The 20,091-nt window shown below is 48.3% G+C and overlaps 1 protein-coding gene across 2 annotated transcripts in view; it reads right to left on the reverse strand.

Moving 5' to 3' along the window:
- The window catches only part of WIPI2 (WD repeat domain, phosphoinositide interacting 2), a 34,618-nt gene extending 19,186 nt beyond the window's left edge, over positions 1 to 15,432 (reverse strand). The window contains exons 1-2 of one of the 2 annotated variants that reach the window (XM_084763921.1): positions 15,036 to 15,360; positions 4,596 to 4,678 (exon numbers count right to left, since the gene is read on the reverse strand). In XM_084763921.1, the coding sequence (XP_084620047.1) occupies positions 4,596 to 4,678; positions 15,036 to 15,109 (157 nt within the window). In that variant the 5' untranslated portion in view covers positions 15,110 to 15,360. Of the gene's footprint in view, positions 1 to 4,595; positions 4,679 to 15,035 lie in introns of both variants that reach the window. The other variant, XM_084763922.1, reaches the window with a different exon arrangement.
- Between the last annotated feature and the right edge of the window lie 4,659 nt (positions 15,433 to 20,091).

Below are 20,091 nucleotides of genomic sequence, written 5' to 3' on the forward strand. Positions count from 1 at the left end.
GGATAGCTGGCAACAATGATGTTCCTCAAATGAAAAGAGCAAAGACATTAAATAATTAATGGACCATATTTCCACACAAGCCTGTCCACGCCTGAGCTCTTCCAGGATGAGAAGCACACTGAGGCAGAAGTGACTCCACTACTGTAGAATCTCACAAATTATTATTCTGACAGGTGCATGGACTGTCAAATGGAACACAGATGCCCATAAGGTGCTGTGTCCAGGGAAGGCTCCCTCAACCAGCGAGGTTGCAGACACTGCTGAGCCACAGACAGGCTCCTTTTGTAAACTTTCAGAAGTGCATGTTTTCTGAGGAGCACTACTGTCTCCACTCACAGGCTTCTGACCCTGGGTGGCATCTGGAGACGCTCTGACATTTTACAAAGATCTTTTATGTATTTTACTTAATAGTGGATAGTGCTGTTACAGTGACATTTAAGAAAAGAAAGCCATATCCTACAACTAGACACTTTTAACAGTGCATTGTGAACGTTCAACAATGAGACATGTGCCCACAGAGAAGGCATGAGAGAACACAGGGGGCAGAAACAACAGGCAGAAGACCCAAGGTCTGAAATCAACTGTGGCTCAGTCGGTAAGGTTCCATCCCCAGATCTGCATCAAACATGAAGTTCAAGGTCATCTCAACAACACTGAACTTAAGGCCAGCCTGGTCTACATTAAGAATCTCAATCCAGGCGAGGGTAGTGGCGCACGCCTTTAATCCCAGCACTTGGGAGGCAGAGGCAGGGGGATGGCTGTGAGTTCAAGGCCAGCCTGTTAAGTGAATCTAGGACAGTCAAGGCTACATAGAGAAACCCTGTCTCGAAACACCTACAGCCAAGTCTGTACAGAGAAACCCTGTCTCAAAAACACCCAAAAATCAAAAACAAAAACAAAAACAAAAACAAAAAAACCCACACCGCCAGGCAGTGGTGATGCACATCTTTAATCCCAGCACTCAGGAGGAGAAGCAGGCGGATCACTGTGAGTTCGAGGCCAGCCTGGTCTATAAAATGAGTCTAGGACAGCCAAGGCTACACAGAGAAACCCTGTCTCAAAAAACAAAAAAACCAAACCAAACCAAACAACCCCACAAAAACAAAAAACAAACAAAAAAGAGCCTGTGCCCAAGGGGTTCTGTACCTAAGGGGATTGAGAAAGACTGATTGAGAGAGACTGAGTTTGAAATGGAAGGTATGGTAGAATACAGTCGTAATTCAGGAACCTAAAGCTGGCGGCTCACGAAGTCCAGGCCAGCTCAGGCTTTATAGTTAAAACTCCGTGTCAAATATGAAAATAAATGAAAAGTCTAAAATGGCAACAGCGGGGCTGGAGAGATGGCTCGCTCAGTAGTTAAAAGCAATGGTTCAATGCCCAATACCCACATGGCAGCTCACAACTGTATCTCCAGTTCTAGAGGACTGGACATCCTCACACATGCAGGCAAAAGACCAATAAACAAATTGCTTTTATTTGTTGTTTGCTTTAAAGAAGAGGGAGCAGTGGTCTGGCCTGTTCTCCAGGACCTGCCTTAGCCCATTCTTTTGATAAGGCAGCAGGGGCTTGTCACAGACCACTAGTTCAGTTGGGGATAGGTTTTTGGGATCAGGGATTTTTGGAGTGTTGGTGAACAGAAATAAGGCAAAGTGACACACAGACAAGTCTTTAAGTGGAAGTGAAGCAGCACTACTTTGGCCATGGACAGTCCCTGGCTGTAGTCCCGGGCCAGGGTCTCATAGCAACCATTGTTACGTTTGAGGAGTCCCACCTTGGGAGTGAAGTGTAGTTAGAATTTAGAGAGAAACAGGAAATAGTTCTCAGCAATGAGTTTTGAAACTGCAGTTTCTGCTGGCAGGAGTATCCACCCCAGTCCGGGAGACTCTCCCCTTTTGGGGGGCTTTAGTTCTCAGGCCTGTGCAGTACTGTCACACAGACTCCACTGGAGGGGTGACAGGGGCTGATAGCAAAGATGTGGTTACGATGGACTGCTAGAAGTCAAGAGGACAGACCTAAGAGTAAGTCTTCACTCCAGTGAGGCGTAGTGGTGCACACCTTTAATCCCAGCACAAGGGGAGGCAGAGGCAGGTGGATTGCTTTGAGTCCAGGCCAGCCTGGTCTACAAAGAGTCCAAAATAGGCAAGGCTACACAGAGAAATCATGTCTTGAAAAAATCAGGGGAAAAAATCTTCACTCTACTTGCAGAAGAGCACTACCTTGACACTCACTCAGTGGTAAACTGGTTTTCCCAGGAGTCACCTGCTCCTATGTGAGAGCAGAAGTAGGCAGCTTCTAGGTGGAGGATCACCTCAAATGAGGCGGCCAGATGTGCAGCAGGTGAAGGATGGCACTTGCTGCACAAGCCTAGAGACCCGTGTTCAACCTTCATAGACACAAAAGGTGGCAGGACTGAAGAGATTCCAAGACCTCCCACACCTGTCCTGGCATATGAATACTTGAACATGCATATACATACACAAATCATAAAAAATAAAAGTATTAACTAGAATGCTCTTTGTCTGCTGCAGCATGCTTTTAAGAATTAAAGTTCAGTTGGGTATGGTGGCGCACACCTGTAATCCCAGCACATGGAAGGCAGAGTCTAGGACAGCCAAGGCTACACAGAGAAACCCTGTCTTGAAAAACCAAAACAATCCTCTCCCCCACAAAAAAAAAAAAAAAAAAGCAAAGTTCAAGCTGGGCGTGGTGGCACATACGATTAATCCAGCACTCCTGAGGCTTCAGAAGCAGGTGGGTCTTTGTTGGTTCCAGGCCAACCATAGCTACATCTGTAAGCCAATAAAACTTTAAATTGGCAGGCATATTGGCACATGTTTTTATCCTAGCAGTTGGGAGGCAGAAGCAGGGGGATCTGTGAGGCCAACCTGGTCTACAGACCAAGTTCCAGAACAACCAGGGGTACACAGAGAAACCCTGTCTCAAAAACCAAAAAGGGGGAGGGGGAACCACAAAGAATCAAAGTTCACTAAGGGGAGACAGAAATGGTAGGCTACCTTCCCACACTTACAGAATCAAAATGCTATTATGACGTCACACTCTGTTCCCACTAAAAGCCAGCCAGGAAGTTCAGGCAGAGGGAAACGAGGGGTGGGTTCTGGCACTCCTCTGCACTCTACACAGAGCCTCCCAGAAAAGGGAGACCCATGATTCCCACACAGCCGCCGACAGTGACGCCACAACCTTAGAGCAAAGGCGAGGCCCACTCTCTGGAGACTTGATCACAAGTTTTGCCACTGGTAAAAGCTAAGGGGGCCTCTCCCTGAGGTGGGCTATTCTTCTGCAGGAGGAGACCTGCTTCAGGCCTCAGGAGTGCTTACCCATACCTGATGTCAGTAACCACTGGGTGCTGTCTGTCTTAAGTCCCCAGCTGCCAGTCAGTGAGGCTAGAGGACACTGAGAGACCAGGAAGTAGGTGAGCTACGAGGATAGAAAAGGAGTCATGTGTAGGAGTGGCATCAGGACACAGGCATGTGGGGCCTAACCTGGGGGCTACTCTCTCCCACTGGGTAACCACTTTTGAGGCAGTAATAACCAAGGTGACACCCAAAGGTCTGTCATATACTCTCCTCCTGGTTAGCTGTGGCTTAGGAAGCTCACTGTGTGGCCACAGAAACAAGCTCACTTACATAACTTTCAACCCTGACATGCCCAGTACTCAGGAGCCTGAGGCAGGAGACTCAGGAACGGGAGGGTGGGTCAGGGGCTGCCAGGGCAGGGGGAACTAGGAAGGCAGGTTGTCAACCTCAAGGGATTTTATTTATGTATTCTTTACTATTAGTTTGCCTTTTATTTTTATTATTATTATTATTTTTTTTTTGGAGACAGGGTTTCTCTGTGTAGTTTGCCTTTTTAAAGACAGGGTCTTACTCTGTACCCAGGCTGACAGAGAACAAAGTCCACCCAAGTACTGGATCACAGATGGGCTACTGTGCCTGACTTCAACCTCAGGGTCTTTCTAGACCAGCAGTTGTTAAGCTGTGGGTTGCAAGCCCTTTGGGAGGCAAACAACCTTTTCACAGGGTTGCCCAAGACCATTGGAAAACATTCATAACAGTAGCAAAATTAGTTTTGAAGCAGCAACAAAAATGTTATGGTTGGGGTCACCATAGCATGAGAACTGTACAGAGGGTCACAGCATCAGGAAGGCTGAGAACCATGGCCCTAGGATAAGGAGCGCTGTATCAGGTCATGGTGGATACAAGTAAAACTGAAGAAAGCTGAAGAGGAAAGATGAACAGTAATGTTCTGGCTGCAGCATCTGACCAAGGGGCTGCATCTCCCAGCTGAACATTAGCAATGGCTAAGAGGGAGGCAGGCAGAATGACAGACTACATATGGCAAGATCCAGGCGCTGAAAGCCCCTAAACACAACCCTTCAAATAACCCAGCGATCTACGACACCCAGACGGTCAGCCCTTAGTTGTGGCTTCCTGGGGTGGCTAGGGTGGAAGAGAACTGGCCCAAGGCTGTGTTGACTTGAACTGCCCAGTGTTGGAGTAGAAGACTGCATTCCAATTCCAGACCCACAGGTCTATTTTGTTTATTAACAAGGGGAAAATAAAGCAAGCACTTACTGCATTCATAGATCTGTTCCAGCTTATCCACAGAAGAAAGGGAGAAAAACTTATACCCGGTCTTACTACCAACAGCTAGGGACCTGCAAAAAAGCCAAATTCAGAAGTAAGAGCTGATGCTCATAGCCAGCGATCATGCATAAACCAATGCCCACCTTACCCACAGGTAACCAGGGTTTCTACCGGTGAGCATCAGCACACTCAGAGTCAGCTTGTGGGTTTGTATCAGGGATTTAGCAGAGGATGCGACAGGACAGAATTTTGTAAAGCATATAGCATGGTCACCATAGTTAACAGGGTGCCGGGACTGGTATCATCAAGCATATTAGGTGACAGTTGGTGTGCGTGCGTATGCAAGCAAGCACATGCCACAGCACACAAGTGAAGGTCAGGGGACAAGCTCAGGTGTTGGAGCTCCCCTTTCACCTTATTTGAGACAGAGGTCTCATCACAGCGGCATAGAGCAGGTTAACTAGCCTGCCAGCATCTGCATTCTCCTGTGTGGCCTCCTTCCCAACCTTAGGAACATGGGGTAATAGGTGTGCAGCACCATGCCTGGCTGACACCTGTTCTTGGAATCTGAACTTTCCTTTCCACTTGTATAGACTGTTTTTTACCCTGAGTCATCTTCCCAGCCTGATAGTCACTCATTTCATGTAAATGTGTATGCAGGTACTCAGCTGTAGACCTTAAATATATTCAAGCTTGTCAGTTACTTCTCAATAAAGCATGGGAAGACTAAAAAATAATAAAAACAGGGGCTGAAGACTCAGAGGTTAAGAGGTCTAGCTGCTCTTCTAAAGGTCCTGAGTTCAATTCCCAGCAACCACATGGTGGCTCACAACCATCTGTGTCTTCTTGTGGATCTGGTGCCTTCTTCTGGCGTGCAGGTGTACATGCAGGCAGAATACTGTATACATTAATTCAAGACAAGGTTTCTCTGTGTAGCCCTGGCTGTCCTGCACTCACTTTGTAGACTAGGCTGGTCTGGAGCTCACAGAGATCTGCCTGCCTCTGACTCCCAAGTGCTGGGAACTAAGGAGCTATTTAGACCCTGGTCTCGGAAGCCTATCTTTGTTGCCTTAGTCCACTGATTTTCAACCTGTGGGTCTTGACCTATTTGGGGGATTGCATGTCAGATATCGACGTTACAATTTTTTTTTTTCGAGACAAGGTTTCTCTGTGCAGCCTTGGCTGTCCTGGACTAATTTTGTAGACCAGGCTGGCCTCAAACTCACAGTGATCCACCTGCCTCTGCCTCCCGAGTGCTGGGATTAAAGGCATGCACCACTACTGCCCAGCTCACGTTACGATTAAGTAGCAAACTTACAGTTATTAAGTAGTAACAAAAACAATTTTATTATGGTTGCGGGTCACCAGAACATGAGGAACCTTATCAAAGGGTTCCAGCATTAGGAAAATTGAGAACTACTGCCCTAGATGGAGAAGTGAGGGGTTCTTTTCAATGGCTTATGTTTTTTTTTTTTAAAGATTTATTTATTCATTATTATGTATACAGTGCTCTGCCTACATGTATACCGATAGGCCAGAAGAGGGCATCAGATCACATTATAAATGGTTGTGACTCACCATGTGGTTGCTGGGAATCGAACTCAGGACCTCTGGAAGAGCAGGTGGCGCTCTTAACTACTGAGCCATCTCTCCAGCCCTTGATGGCTTATGTTTGAGAGGCTGTGTTCACCAACTCCTAGCTATGGCTAAAGTTTGGAGTAGAGAAGCTTGGTGACACCAAATGAATAGATTCCTGATCAGAAAATTCCATCTCCAGAATGCAACAGACTAAAGGAGCAAGAGCAAGCAGCACACACAGCCTCTTCCAGCACAAAGGACGGTCAGGGAGAAGAGGAAGGGAGGAGTCATAGACGGTTCAGACACCAGGGCTGGGTTTTTTTGCTTTGCTTTTGTTTTTTTGTTTGTTTGTTTGTTTTGGGAGACAGAGCTGTACAACTGGCTGTCCTAGACTAACTCTGTAGACCAGGTTGGCCTCAAACTCAGAGATCCACCTGCCTCTGCTTCCTAAGTGCTGGAATTACAGGCGACCACGCCTGGCTGGGTTTGGTTTTAAAGCCTGGGAGAACAGGAAAACCAATGGGCAGACCAAAGGACTTCCACTCAAACTGGTTTGTACCCGAAGATGACTCCTGAGGCTACTTTTAACAATCAGCTCATCACCTGACATTTCTGGCCCTCCCACAGAGGGGTGGAATACATTTCTAGACCTAAGGATGGTGGCACACACCTGTAATGGCTGCACCTGGGAGGTAGAGACTGTAAGATCAGAACTTCAAGGTCCTCTCTGGCTACATACCAAGTTCAAAGGCAGCCTGGGCTACATGGGGCCCTGACTCAAATCACCAAAGGTGAAAAAGGAAAGAAAGCCACACACTCCAGAATGGAGGTTCTGGCCGGGCAGTGGTGGCGCACGCCTCTAATCCCAGCACTCGGGAGGCAGAGGCAGGTGGATTGCTGTGAGTTTGAGGCCAGCCTGGTCTACAGAGTGACTCCAGGCAGCCAAAGCTACACAGAGAAACCCTGTCTCAAAAAACAAAACAGACTGGAGGTTCTGTGAGCACTTTTGAAATCCAAGTTATATGGGCTTGTTTCAGGAGTGTAGCGGACCATAGACTTGCTGGTAAGACTTGTCTTTGCAAGACATCAGTACACTGACTTCTTTGAGCCACGTAATCAGGTATGGAGATCTGCACACAATGTAAGTAGTACCAGGTGGCTGCAGTGGCACACATTTAGTCCCAGCACTCAGGTATCTACCCTGGTGTACATGGCAAGTGCCAGGAGAGCGAGATCTCAATTGTTTTTTTAACTTTTTAAAATTAATTTATTCATATTACATCTCAATTGTTATTCCAACCCTTGTATCCTCCCGTTCTCCCTCCCTCCCACTTTCACCCTATTCCCCTCCCCTACGTCTGTGACTGAGGGGACCCCCCTCCACCTCTATATGATCATAGGGTATCAAGTCTCTTCTTGATAGCCTGTTATCCTTCCACTGAGTGCCACCAGGCCTCCCCATCAAGGAGATGTGGTCAAATATGGGGCACTAGAGTTCATGTGAAAGTCAGTCCCCACTCTCCATTCAACTATGGAGAATGTCCTGTCCATTGGCTAGATCTGGGTAGAAGTTCCATGTTTACTGTATGCATTGTTTCTGGTTGGTGCCATAGTTTGAGCAGAGGCCCTGGGCCCAGAGCAGATCTCAATTTAAAGAAGAAAAACAAAAGCATCAATAAAAGCAACAAACATACAACTCTCTAGAAAGTTAAAAATAAAATCCCAGCAGCTAAGAACTTCGGGAAAACTGATGTTCAAGTATTTTCTAGACAAGTATTCTATTATAAGCAAATTTTACTGTTACCTTGACTATTTCTGAATTTAAGACACAAACAATCCTGGCCCTTGGAAAGTAGAAGCAGTAGTTCAAGGCCAGCCTGGGCTACATAGTAAGTCTCAAAGTAAAAACAAAATGTGTTGTGGTCTTAAAGATTTTTATTTATGTGTGTATTTATGTGAGCGTCAGCCCCATGTGTGGAGGTGTCTGCAGGTGGAATTAACAGGCAACTGAGTAGTGGGTCCTCTGGAATAATAACAAAGCTCTTACATAGACACCATCCTAGCACCCCAAAGAATATGTTCCTGTGTTGTTAAAAACAAAAGGACATTCTTTTTATGTTTATTTGAAACAGAATCTCACTAAGTAGATGAGGCTGGCCTGGAAATTTTAATCTTCCTGCCTGTCTTCTTGAGTGCTGGGACAGACATGAACTAGTATGCCTGCTTTGGCAATGTGTGTGTGTGTGCGCATGTGCGTATGTGAGGTATGTGTCCCAATCTGTATACTCACACTACATGCAAACAAGAGCTAGGCGAGCCAGAACAAGGTGTTGGATCTCCTGAAACTGGATTAACAGGTGGTCATGAGCCACTATGTGGGTGCTAGGAACCAAATCTGGGTCCTCTGAAGAAGCACTAAGTGCTTTTAACTACTGAGCCATCTCTCCAGCCCCCTGACCAAAATAATTCACAAAAATATTTTCTGGAGCTGTTAGCATGTGTGACGCTCCGGATTCAATCTCCAGCATTAAAAAAAAAAAAAGTTGAATGGTAGTGGTGCACGCCTTTAATATCAGCACTTGGGAAGCAGAGGCAGGCAGATCTCTGAATTAGACGCCAGCCTGGTCTACATAGTAAGTTGCAGAATGGCCAAGGTTACACAGAGAAAACCCTGTCTTGAAAAACCAGAATCCAGCCAGGCGTGGTGGCGCACTCACTCCTTTAATCCCAGCACTCGGGAGGCAGAGGCAGGTGGATCGCTTTGAGTTCGAGGCCAGCCTGGTCTACAAAGCAAGTCTAGGACAGCCAAGGGTACACAGAGAAACCCTGTCTCGAAAAACCAAAAAAAGAAAAACCAGAATCCTATCCTTACAGGCAGCTGTCAGCTTCTCCTGTCATGACTACCTATCACCACTCTTCCCATTTCTTGTTTGCTTGGAAATCAAAAAAGTTTAGGGAGGCCCTTGCCTACAAGCATTAGAGGAGGCTTCCTGGGTTCTCAGCGGTGCTCCCCATGGGCAGAAGAATCTTTTTGATGTTGTAAATACACAGAACTGATTAACTATTAAATAGCTGGGCTGAAATTTTAATGCCAAAGTCTACCAAACTGTTTGTGTCCTCCCATCAGTAACAAACAGAAGAACTTTACCAGGGGAGGGTAAGTAATTAATGGACACTGTAAATAGGCTTGAGTGCAGCATATCAGAGTACCAGGTATGGCTGTGGTGGGCCTTGAGTCTCAAGGTCAGTGTTTAACATTTTCATTACAACACCAGGTTCACAGACCTCGCTCTGGAAGGTTCTCTGGACATGAAATACAGACATTTACAATCATGGAAGAGGCATGATCACATAAGGGGTAAGATTTGTTCTATCAGCAATAAATGCTTGTGCCTTTTTAAAAAATTTACAGTCCAAGAGATGTAGCTGAGGGGTAGAGCACTTGCCTTGCGCCTTCGATCCCTGGCTGTCCAGTGTTACCCTTATGGACAGGGAGAATACAAACTCCAAAAAGGATGAGCACGACACTTGGGAAGAGCAGGAGAAGCTGCCGTTCAAGGACAACTAAGGCTGTATAAAGAGATGGTCTCAAAAAATAAAGATGTACAGGGTGTGACCGTGCCCACCTCTAACTCAGGCACCGGGGAGGCAAATGCAGGAGGCTCTGCGTTTGCTTGGGACGGAGATGGCTTGGTGTTTAACAGGCTGTGCTGCTCTTGCAGAGGACCTGAGTTCAATTCATGACACCCTAACAGCTAACTCACATACCTGTAACTCCAGCACAAGGGGATGTGGCCGGCCTCTGGCCTTCCAGGCACATATGTGCCCTCCTGTCTCATCTTGCCCTACTGCCAGTTAAGCTGGTGCAACACCCCTTTGCTATTTCATGAGGATATAGGGAAGGAGCTGCCATCTTGAAATAATATCTCTGTCACGGAATTTAAACATGAGACAAACACCTAAGAGACAGCCACTTCCACTTCACCATGACAACGTCTAGCAGATCTGTCTTTCAGCTTTCCAGCCATCAGTCCATAAAGGCCTTCCCCTGTCATTACCTTTCCCAGGAAAAGGGCACACTTGATTGTGTGGGTGAGTGGGACAAGACACCACTGTAAACAGGAAGTTGACTGCCCTGTGGCTGCAGTGACCTGACAGGTGCACAATATGCCCTCGCTTAGGACAACAGTGTCAGGCCAGTTCCTGAAGAATCCAACCCACTCCTACCTCCAGACCTGCTCCAGAAGTCCCGAGGCCTTTCAGAATATCCAAAGCAGAGCTCTTGCCTTGGCTAGTTTTCTTAGGGTGCTAACAATGCTCTCTAAGGAGGCACCAGAACTGGAAACCAGGCTGTCCTTGAACACATCACACAGGTTCTGTGGGTCACTGTCCATTCACAGTAATCTCTGCAGAGCAGGGAGACACAGCCAAATTAAGGCTGAAGGAACTTGGAAACTACCTTCAACTGACAGGTAAACACAGTGCAGAGAGTACTACTTTCCAGAATGTTCCTGGAAATGAAAGCAGCTCAGTGGCAGAAAATAGCCAATATCTTTACAGCCTTTCTTTTTTTTTTTTTTTTTTTTTTTTTTCCTTTTTGGTTTTATGAGACAGGGTTTCTCTGTGTAGCCTTGGCTGTCCTAGACTCACTTTGTAGACCAGGGCTGGCCTCGAACTCACAGCAATCCACCCGCCTCTGCCTCCTGAGTGCTGGGATTACAAGGGTGCGCCACCACGCCTGGCCTTTACAGCCTTTCTAACATAGGTGTATGTGTGTCCCTGTATTCTAAGAAAGGAGGTTGAGAATGGCCACGGCCACCTCTCTGACTTCCCAAAATCCACCAGATTGCAACTAAGACCCCAGTGACCCTATGCCAGCTATTCAGTGGTTAGATTCAAGTCTGAAACACAGAGGGAACCAACCAGATGAAAATAGGGTGACCAGGACAGGTTGCTCTTCCTGTCTGTCTTTTTTGTTTTGTTTTGTTTTTTGAGACAGGGTTTCTCTGTGCAGCCCTGGCTGTCCTGGATTGGCTATGTAGCCCAGGTGGCTTCAAACTCATAGAGACTGACCTGCCTCCACCTCCCGAATGCTGGGATTAGAGGCGTGCGTCACTGCTCCTGGCTTTTTTTTTTTTAAAGACAGAGTTTCACTGCGCAGCCTTAGCTGTCCTGGGACTTGCTCTGTAGACCAGGCTGGCCTTGAACTCAGAGATCCTTCTACCTCTGCCTTCCAAGTACTGGGTTGTCCTGCCCTTTTCATGGCTTTCCTTAAAAAAAAAAAAAAAAAAAAAAAAAGTAAAGAGCAGATTACACATAGTCACTTTTAGAGTAAGAATCACGAAAAGCAGAAAAACCTCATGATATATGAAATCATATTACTAGTACCAGGAGAAAGAGACTAATGAAGTTAGAAGTACAATAAGTGTTTGCGTGTTTAAAAGACGCATTGAAATTACTACAGAATGGACAGGTGTGCCCTTAATGTACAGCAGTCCCCATATATCCCTGAGCACAGTAAATGGGATTCCACACAAAGTTCTACATCTTGCTCAAAACTTTAAAAAACTGTATGTGGTAGTGTTTAAAGTATTTCTGCACAGGTGCATGTGGATGCACATCTGTGTGCATATGTGTGTGTGTGCGCACACACACACACGCGCGCTCACGGAGGCTACAGACCAGGATAGGCATCTTCTACTGCATTCCATTTTATTTTATTTTATTTTTATTATTTTGTGTGTGTGTGTGTGTGTGTGTGTGTGTGTGTGTGTGTGTGTGTGGTTTTTTGTAACAAGGTTTCTCTGTGTAGCCTTGGCTGTCCTAGACTTGCTTTGTAGACCAGGCTGGCCTCAAACTCACAGCAATCTATCTGCCTCTGCCTCCTGAGTGCTGGGATTAAAGACGTGAGCCACCACACCTGGCTACCCTATTTTTGTTGTTTTTTGTTTTGAGACAAGGTCTCTTACTGAACTCTTTGGCTAGACTGACTGGCAAGTGGGCTCTGAGGATGGCCAACCTAGCTCTGTTGCTGCCCCTACACAGGTCCTAGGTTTACAGAGCTCTCTAACCCTGGCCTGGCTTTTACATGGGTGCTGAGGAGCCAAACTCAAGTCCTCATGCCCCACGTCCATTTCCCTGCCTTTAGACAGGGTTTTTCTATTCCATCCTAGCTATACTGAACTCAGAGATCTTCCTGCCTCAGCCTCCCTGGGGTCAAAGATATGCAGCACCATACCCAGCCCCTGTTCCTCTTTTAAAATAAATTCTGGCTGGGCTTAACGACACATACCTAAAATTCCAGCACTTGGGAAGTAGAGGTAAGAGGAGTTCAAGGCCAGATGGATTTAAGACAGACAGCCTCAATCCCAGCACTCAGGAGGCAGAGGCAGGTGGATCGCTGTGAGTTCCGAGGCCAGCCTGGTCTACAAAGTGAGTCCAGGACAGCCAAGGCTACACAGAGAGACCCAGTGTTGGACTGGGATTAAAGAACGCACTCGCCTTTAATCCCAGCACTGGGAGGCAGAGGCAGGAGTTAGAGGCCAGCCCAGTCAACAAAGTGAGTCCAGGACACACACACACACACACACACACACACACACACACACAGAGAGAGAGAGAGAGAGAGAGAGAGAGACAGACAGACAGACAGACAGACAGACAGACAGACAGAGGGATCCTGCCTCTAAATAAGTTAATTAGCTGACATAAAGCAAAAGCCTTTCCTTGGGAACCCTCCTATTTCTTCTACCTATGGCCTTTTTATTTTTTAAAGACAAGGCTTCTCTGAGCCTTGGCTGTCCTGGACTCGCTTTGTAGACCAGGCTGGCCTCGAACTCACAGCGATCCGCCTGCCTCTGCCTCCCGAGTGCTGGGATTAAAGGCGTGCACCACCACGCCCAGCTTGGTTCACGTGTAGCTTTCAAAGTTGTATCACTCCGCTGAACTCCAATATAGCTCCAACTTAGAATTCCTTCCAACCGTTATGTATTTCTAGGTCTGTTTGGCAAGTCAAAAATGACACATCAAGTCTTGTTTTGAACAATTACAATCATGAACCGTGGGTTCAGGGCTGAGGAGACCCATAAATAAAACCCTATAATATTAGTATTTCTTCCTGGTCCCCAAATCCTAATGGTTCAGGAGCCAAATTGTTACTGGTTGGGAATGCTTTCCTCTCACCTGGAGGGCGCCTGCACATTCACTAGCAAACCTCAACAGGTTGTCCCCACAGCTTTTGCCGGGCTGGTTTTAGGGAACATACAACAGACTATTTAGCAGCCTGAATGTGTGTGTGTGTGTGTTTTGTTTCCCAAGTGGGTGCACACAATGCCAGTGTGCATACACTTGTGTAGAGGCCAGTGGTCGATGTCAGGTGTCTTCCTCTACTGCCCATTTTATATACCAAAATAGGGTCTCTCCCAGAGCTCACTGACTCTGCTAATCTAACTAGCCAGGGATCTCCTGTCTCTACCTGCAAGTCCTGGGATTATAGATAGCCACCTAGCCTTTATGTGGGCGCTGGATCTTGACTCTGGCCCTCGTGGTTGTGAGATAAGTGCTTTATCCACTAAGCCATCTCTCCAGCGCCCTGGTAGCTTCAACTTATACAGATCCACTATTACTTCTGGACTCGGTGTCTCTGTTTGTTTTTTGAGAAAGGGTGTGTGGCCTTGGCCGTCCTGGACTCCTTTGTAGACCAGGCTGGACTCGGAACTCACATCGATCTGTCTGCCTCTGCCTCCCGAGTGCTGGGATTAAAAGGTGTGCAGCACCACGCGCGGCCTAGACTTGGTGTCTTTAGAATTCTGCTCTGGAGGTAGAAAAGGCCCAGTGTGGTAGAATGGAAAAGAACGCCCAGGAGAGGCCCTCCAACTCCTGCCCCATGCCACTATTAACCAGCTGTAAGATCCTGGCAGACTCCAGACCTTTCTGGATTTCACTGTCTCATCTGTGGCTGGACCAGGTGATCCACCCCCTTCCAAATCTTTAGAATGTGAGAAGATCCAACTGAGCACCTGTTGCTTGCTTCCATACAGAAGCCCGCCATGCTCCAATTTAACTTCTAGTTAAGGAAAAGGAAAAACCTCGGTCTCTACCTTGCTAATGCTATTCTGCCAGCAGCAACCAAGTACTCAGTGTGATGCCAAGTGACCCATTCCTCCTCCTCTTACATCACTTCCTCTTACTCACTTCCCAAGATGGCTCTTCTCCCTTCCAGTCCCATAACTCATCCCTCGTTCCCCAGAAGCCTCATCTATTACCTATCTCCCAGATATGCCAACAAGGCGGCCTTGAGGAACCAGATTGGGGCCAATGGCAGATCAGTCTGGTACAACCGGGGACCGGCACAAAGGTTCTCTTTCACCCCAGGAATAGCCCACCTTACTCCCCTTAAAAGCACTCAAACCCCCGGAGGACAAAGTCTCTCTAGATCGAAGGCCTGGGTTACTGCCCTTTGGTTCTTGTTGAAGACAAAGTTACTTGCTAGAAAGAACAGCAGAGAAGAAATAAGAAAACAGAAAAAGAAAAGCCATGAAAAGGGCGAGAAGAGGCACTGAAGATGCAGAGAAAGGAGGGAGGCGGCCGATGGCCAGGGTGGCCTCAAAACACATTCAGGGTGGCCGGCACGGACCCGGCGTGCACAGATTCGTCCCAACTTTGCGAAAGGCGAGGTGTGAGGACAGGTGGATGGCAACACCCCGAGTTCCATACCTGCCCCGGCCCAGGAGGCAGCGGCGCTCGAGCGGCCACGCGGGCTCAGCGCCCACCCGACTCCCCGCCCACCTTAGCTACCCCTCAACCTGACACAAGCCTTAACCTCTGACCCGGCCCCGTGCCCGGCCTTACGTGTTATCCTGGTTGAAGTTGGCGAACAGCAGCTGGCCGGCGCCGGCCTCTCCGCTCTGGCTCGCCAGGTTCATGGCTGCGCGCGCGCGCGACGGGCTCGGACCCTCTTCGCGGGAGCACGCGCAGCGCAATTCGGGCGGCCCGCTGGGGGCGCGTTACACTCAGGATCTGCGCCCGGTCCGGCTCGCAGCCCCGTTCGCCTCCTCTCGCTGCGCGGGGACCAACCGCCGCCTCATCCCGTCCCCACTCTTGTTTATGCTCCAGAGCCGGGACGGGCTGCGCGCTTGCGCCGTCCCGCCCACTCTCGCGACGCACGGCGCCGTACGACGCAGGCCCGCCGCGAAGGCCCCGCCCCTTCACCTCAGGCTCCGGCTGGGGGTTTCCGGTCGACTGCGCGTGCGTAAAGAAGGTGCGCTGGCGAGCGCGCCTGCGCGTGGCGGAAAGTGGGCGGGTGCTTGCTGTCTGTGATCCTGGGGTTACCTGGCTGGATTCGGGGGCTGCTGATCGTGGCTCTGTGGGCCCGTGCGCACCGCCTTGCGTGAAGAGAATGTTCTCTCTCCGTTTTGCACTTGGAAGGCAAGGCTCAGAAACTGTAAACAGTTTGCCAAATGTAGGATCTGAGACTGGAAACGAAGTGTCCCCAGGCGGGTGCGGTCACCGACCTGGGGACAGGATCCTTCTTTATTTTTTTCTTTTTTCGTAGGTTTTTTTTTTTTTTTTTTTTTGGTATTTGGAGACAGAGTTTCCCTGTGTAGCCTTGGCTGTCCTGGACTCACTTTGTAGACCAGGCTGGCCTTGAACTCACAGCGATCCTCCTGCCTCTGCCTCCCGAGTGCTAGGATTAAAGGCGTGCGCCACCACGCCCGGCTAAGATCCTTCTTTAAATGTGTTAATCCATGCAACAGTATATGGGAAATGTTTCTCCCCTCCCTCCGTCTTTCCTTCCTCCTCTCTTCTTCCCCTAGCACCCTTACCCTCACGGGGATGGAAATGCCCTGGTGGCAGAGGTCCTGAGGAAGAGCATGAGTTTGGGCGAGAAGACCGACCTGGACTGGAGGAACAGACACAGCTGGTGGCAGGGTCTCCGGGACAACTTAGAACTGAACCTGTAAGCAAGAAGCCGATGACTCCCAAGCGCAGTGGACTGTCCTTGGCAATTAAGATGGGATCAAAATTGAACTTAACCCAGAGGAGCTAATCCAGCCACAGGGGCAAGGAGCATTGTTGAGGAAAAGATAGCACACGCTTTCCTTCCCCCTCACATTTACTGGTTTGTGTATTTCGAGAGAGGGTCTCATCTGTCCTGGACTAGCTGCCTGGAGAGGCAGTGTCCCTAGACTTTGCCCAGGAAAAAGGCCTTTTTTGTTGTTTTTTTCAAGACAGGGTTTCTCTTTGTAGTCTTGGCTGTCCTGAAAGACCAGGCTGGCCTCCAACTCACAGAGACCTGCCTGCCTCTGCCTCCGGAATGCTGGGATTAAAGACGTGCGCCACCACTCCCGGCTTTTCTTTCTTTCTTTCTTTCTTTTGGGTTTTGTTTGTGTTTTTTGTTTGTTTGTTTGTTTTTGAGACAGGGTTTCTCTGTGTAGCCTTGGCTGTCCTGGACACGCATTGCAGACCAGGCTGGCCTCAAACTCAGAGGTCCAGGTGCCTCTGCCTCCCGAGTGCTGGTATTAAAGGCGTGTGCCACCACGCCCGGCCCCAACATGGCCTTTTCAACAAAAGGAATAAATTCCCCTGCCTAACACAATACCTGTGGAAGTTATTTTAAGCATGCTTAGCTAATGTTCCGGGATTGACTTAACTAGGGTGTCAAGGGGATGAAGAGACGACAAACACATGGACACAAAAAAGCTGGAATTGGGGCTGGAGAGATGGCTCAGTGGTTAAGAGTGTCACCTGCTCTTCCAGAGGTCCTGAGTTCAATTCCTAGCAACCACATGGTGGCTCACAACCACCTATAATGCGATCTGTTTTTGTTTTGTTTTTTTTGTTGTTGTTGTTTTGTTTTTTATGGTTTTTTGAGACAGGGTTTCTCTGTGTAGCCTTGGCCGTCCTGGACTCATTTTGTAGACCAGGCTGGCCTTGAACTCACAGCGATCCACCTGCCTCTGCCTCCCGAGTGCTGGGATTAAAGGCGTGCACCACCACGCCCAGCTTTATAATGCGATATGATGCCCTCTTCTGCAGATAAAGCACTCATATGCAATAAGTAAAATAAATAAATCTTTTTTTAAAAAAGCTGGAATTGGGTGGCCTGGGCTTTTTTGACGGAGAAGCTGCAGTACTGAGGAAGCTCAGCATATTTGTTACATAGCCTAGCTTAAACACTCCATCCTCCCATCTCAGTATCTCACGTGGTTGCTGAGCCGTATTTTATTTTAATTTTTGGTTTTTCAAGACAGAGCTCACTGTGTAGATCAGGCTGGCCTCCAATTCACACATATCCGCCTACCTCTGCCTCCCAAGTGAATGCTGAGATTAAAGGTGGGGGCCACCGCCGCCTGGTGCTCAGCCATATTTTATTTCAATTAAACAATCTATTAATTTATTTTGAGACAGGGTCTTCCTACGTTGCCCAACCTGGCCTGGAACTCACAGAGATCTGCCTGTTTCTGTCTCTGGAGCGCTAAGATTCAAGGTCCATGCCGTCATTCCCCCATTGCCTCCAATTCGCTATGTAAATAAAAATGACCTTGCAAGCGAGGCTTGGCGGCCGTACGCCTTTAATCCCAGCACTCTGGAGGCAGAGGCAGGCGGGTCCCTGTGAGTTTGAGGCCAGCCTGGTCTACAAAGCGAGTCCAGGATGGCCAAGATAACATAGAGAAACCCTGCCTCAAAAACCAACCGAACAACCAAATAAACAAACAAAAAAATGACCTTGGGCTCATTTGAGACAGGGTTTCTCAGTGTAGCCTTGACTGCCCTGGACTCCCTCTGTAGACCAGGCTGGCCTCCAGCTCACATGCATCCGCCTGCTGGGATTAAAGGCATGAGCTACCACCGCCCAGGTTAGCACTTCCTCTTTTTAAGGCAAGCATCCCGCTGTGCATCCCTGGCTGGCATTGAATCCCTGACCCTTGTGCACCACCAGAATTGCACCACCACTCCTGGTTCCTCTTTGTTCTTGCTTCTTTGTTTTAAGACAGGGTTTCCAGGACCTGGCATGGTGGCACACACCTTTAATCCCAGCACTAGGGAGGCAGAGGCAGCTGGATCTCTGAGTTCGAGTCCAGCCTGGTCTACAAAGCAAGTCCTGGACAGTCAAGGCTACACAGAGAAACCTTGTCTCAAAAAAACAAAACAAAACAAAACAAAACAGACAGGGTTTCTCTGTGTAGCCCTCCCTGCCTGTCCTGGACTTGCTCTGTAGATTAGGCTGGCCTCGAACTCAGAGATCTGCCTGTCTCTGCCTCCTGAGTGTAAAGGCGCGTGCCACCATGCTAGGCTTCGGAATCACCACCGTTTTTTCAAGATTCATTGTTATGTATACAGTACACCTGCAGGCCAGAAGAGGGTACCAGATCTCATTTTAGACGGTTGTGAGCCACCATGTGGTTTCTGGGAATCGGACTCAGACCATTGGAAGAACATTCAGTGCTCATAACTGCTGAGCCATCTCCCCAGGCCCCTGGTGTCATCATTTTTTAAGCCTGGCTGTTATCTGGGTGTGGTGGCCCAGGTCTGTAATCCAAGTACCTATAGAGCTGAGACAACCTGGTAGTAGTGGCACACGCCTTTAATCCCAGCGCTTGGGAGGTGGATCTCTGTGAGTTCAGGGCTACCCTGGTCTACAAAGTGAGTCCAGGACAGCCAAGGCTATACAGAGAGACCCTGTCTTGAAAACCAACAAACAAACAAAACAAAACAAAAAACACCAAAACTAAAACCAAACAAAAACATGGGGCTGAGACAGGAGGATGTGGGGATGAGACAGGACGTAGCAACTTTGATGTCACCCTGGGCTTCGTGAGACCAGGGGGAGACCCTGGCTTGAAACAAACCAACAAGCAAACGTAGAGAGCAGGACTAGAAATTCAAGTTCAGCATGAAGTACTTAAGATCCTGTCAGAATTCTGCTTTAGTCGGCCTACTTGTGATGTCATCACCTACCTGCCATGGGGGCGTGGCCCTGCCCAGGGCTATATAAAGGACAGACCCTCCTCATGGCTGTCTACCCTGGCTCTTCCTCTGTCTCTGTCTTTCTCTTGAGTACCCCCCCTTTCCTTCTCTCCCTATGATCATTTTAAAAGCCTCATATTATTATCTGGTATCTTGGTTTTTCGAGACAGGGTCTCTCTGTGTTAGCCTGGGCTGTCCTGGACTCACTTTGTAGACCAGGCTGGCTTCAAACTCAAAGCTATCCGCCCGCCTCTGCCTCCCGAGTGCTGGGATTAAAGGCGTGCGCCACCACGCCCGGCTCTATCTGGTATCTTCTTATCATGGTCTTATACTAAACACAAAAGGGTCTGTTTATTGTTTACAAAACAGGAAGAAGAAAAAAAAGGAAAAATTATCTAGCTTCCTAGCATAGCCTTTTTTTGGGGGGGGGGGGTTCTTTTGGCCAAAATGGCTTAGGGCTCACTCAAAGTTTTTTTTATTTGTTTTGTGGTTTTGGTTATTTGAAACCTGCCTGGCTGACCTGGAACTTGCTCTAGAACTCTGCCTGCCTCTGACTCCTGAGCCCTTGGATTGAAGATCTGCACCCTCCACCCCTACCCCCGATGTATAGTCGAAACTTTTAACTACGATCTGCTCCCAAGACAGTAGTGATGCCGGGTCTGAGCGAACAAGGGCGCATTGCCAGGTCCACCCAGGGCTTATCACGGCTCCTCAGTGGGTGCAGCCTATTGCGAGGGCACAGCTCTCCTGTCGTCTGCACTGTCACTAGCCCGGGAAGAACGTTCCTTGCCTTACCGTTCTTCGTGCTCCAGTGCTCTGCACTGAAACTTAACTTCTGGGTTAAGATAAAGTCAGTCCCGTGGTGGGACACCATGGAGCACCTATGGTTAAAGTCGGCCTCTTTCAAGCCGGGTGTGGTGATGCACACTTTTTTTTT

This window comes from Acomys minous (genome assembly GCF_964271855.1).
Source record: "Acomys minous genome assembly, chromosome: 16".
Classification (NCBI taxonomy): domain Eukaryota; kingdom Metazoa; phylum Chordata; class Mammalia; order Rodentia; family Muridae; genus Acomys; species Acomys minous.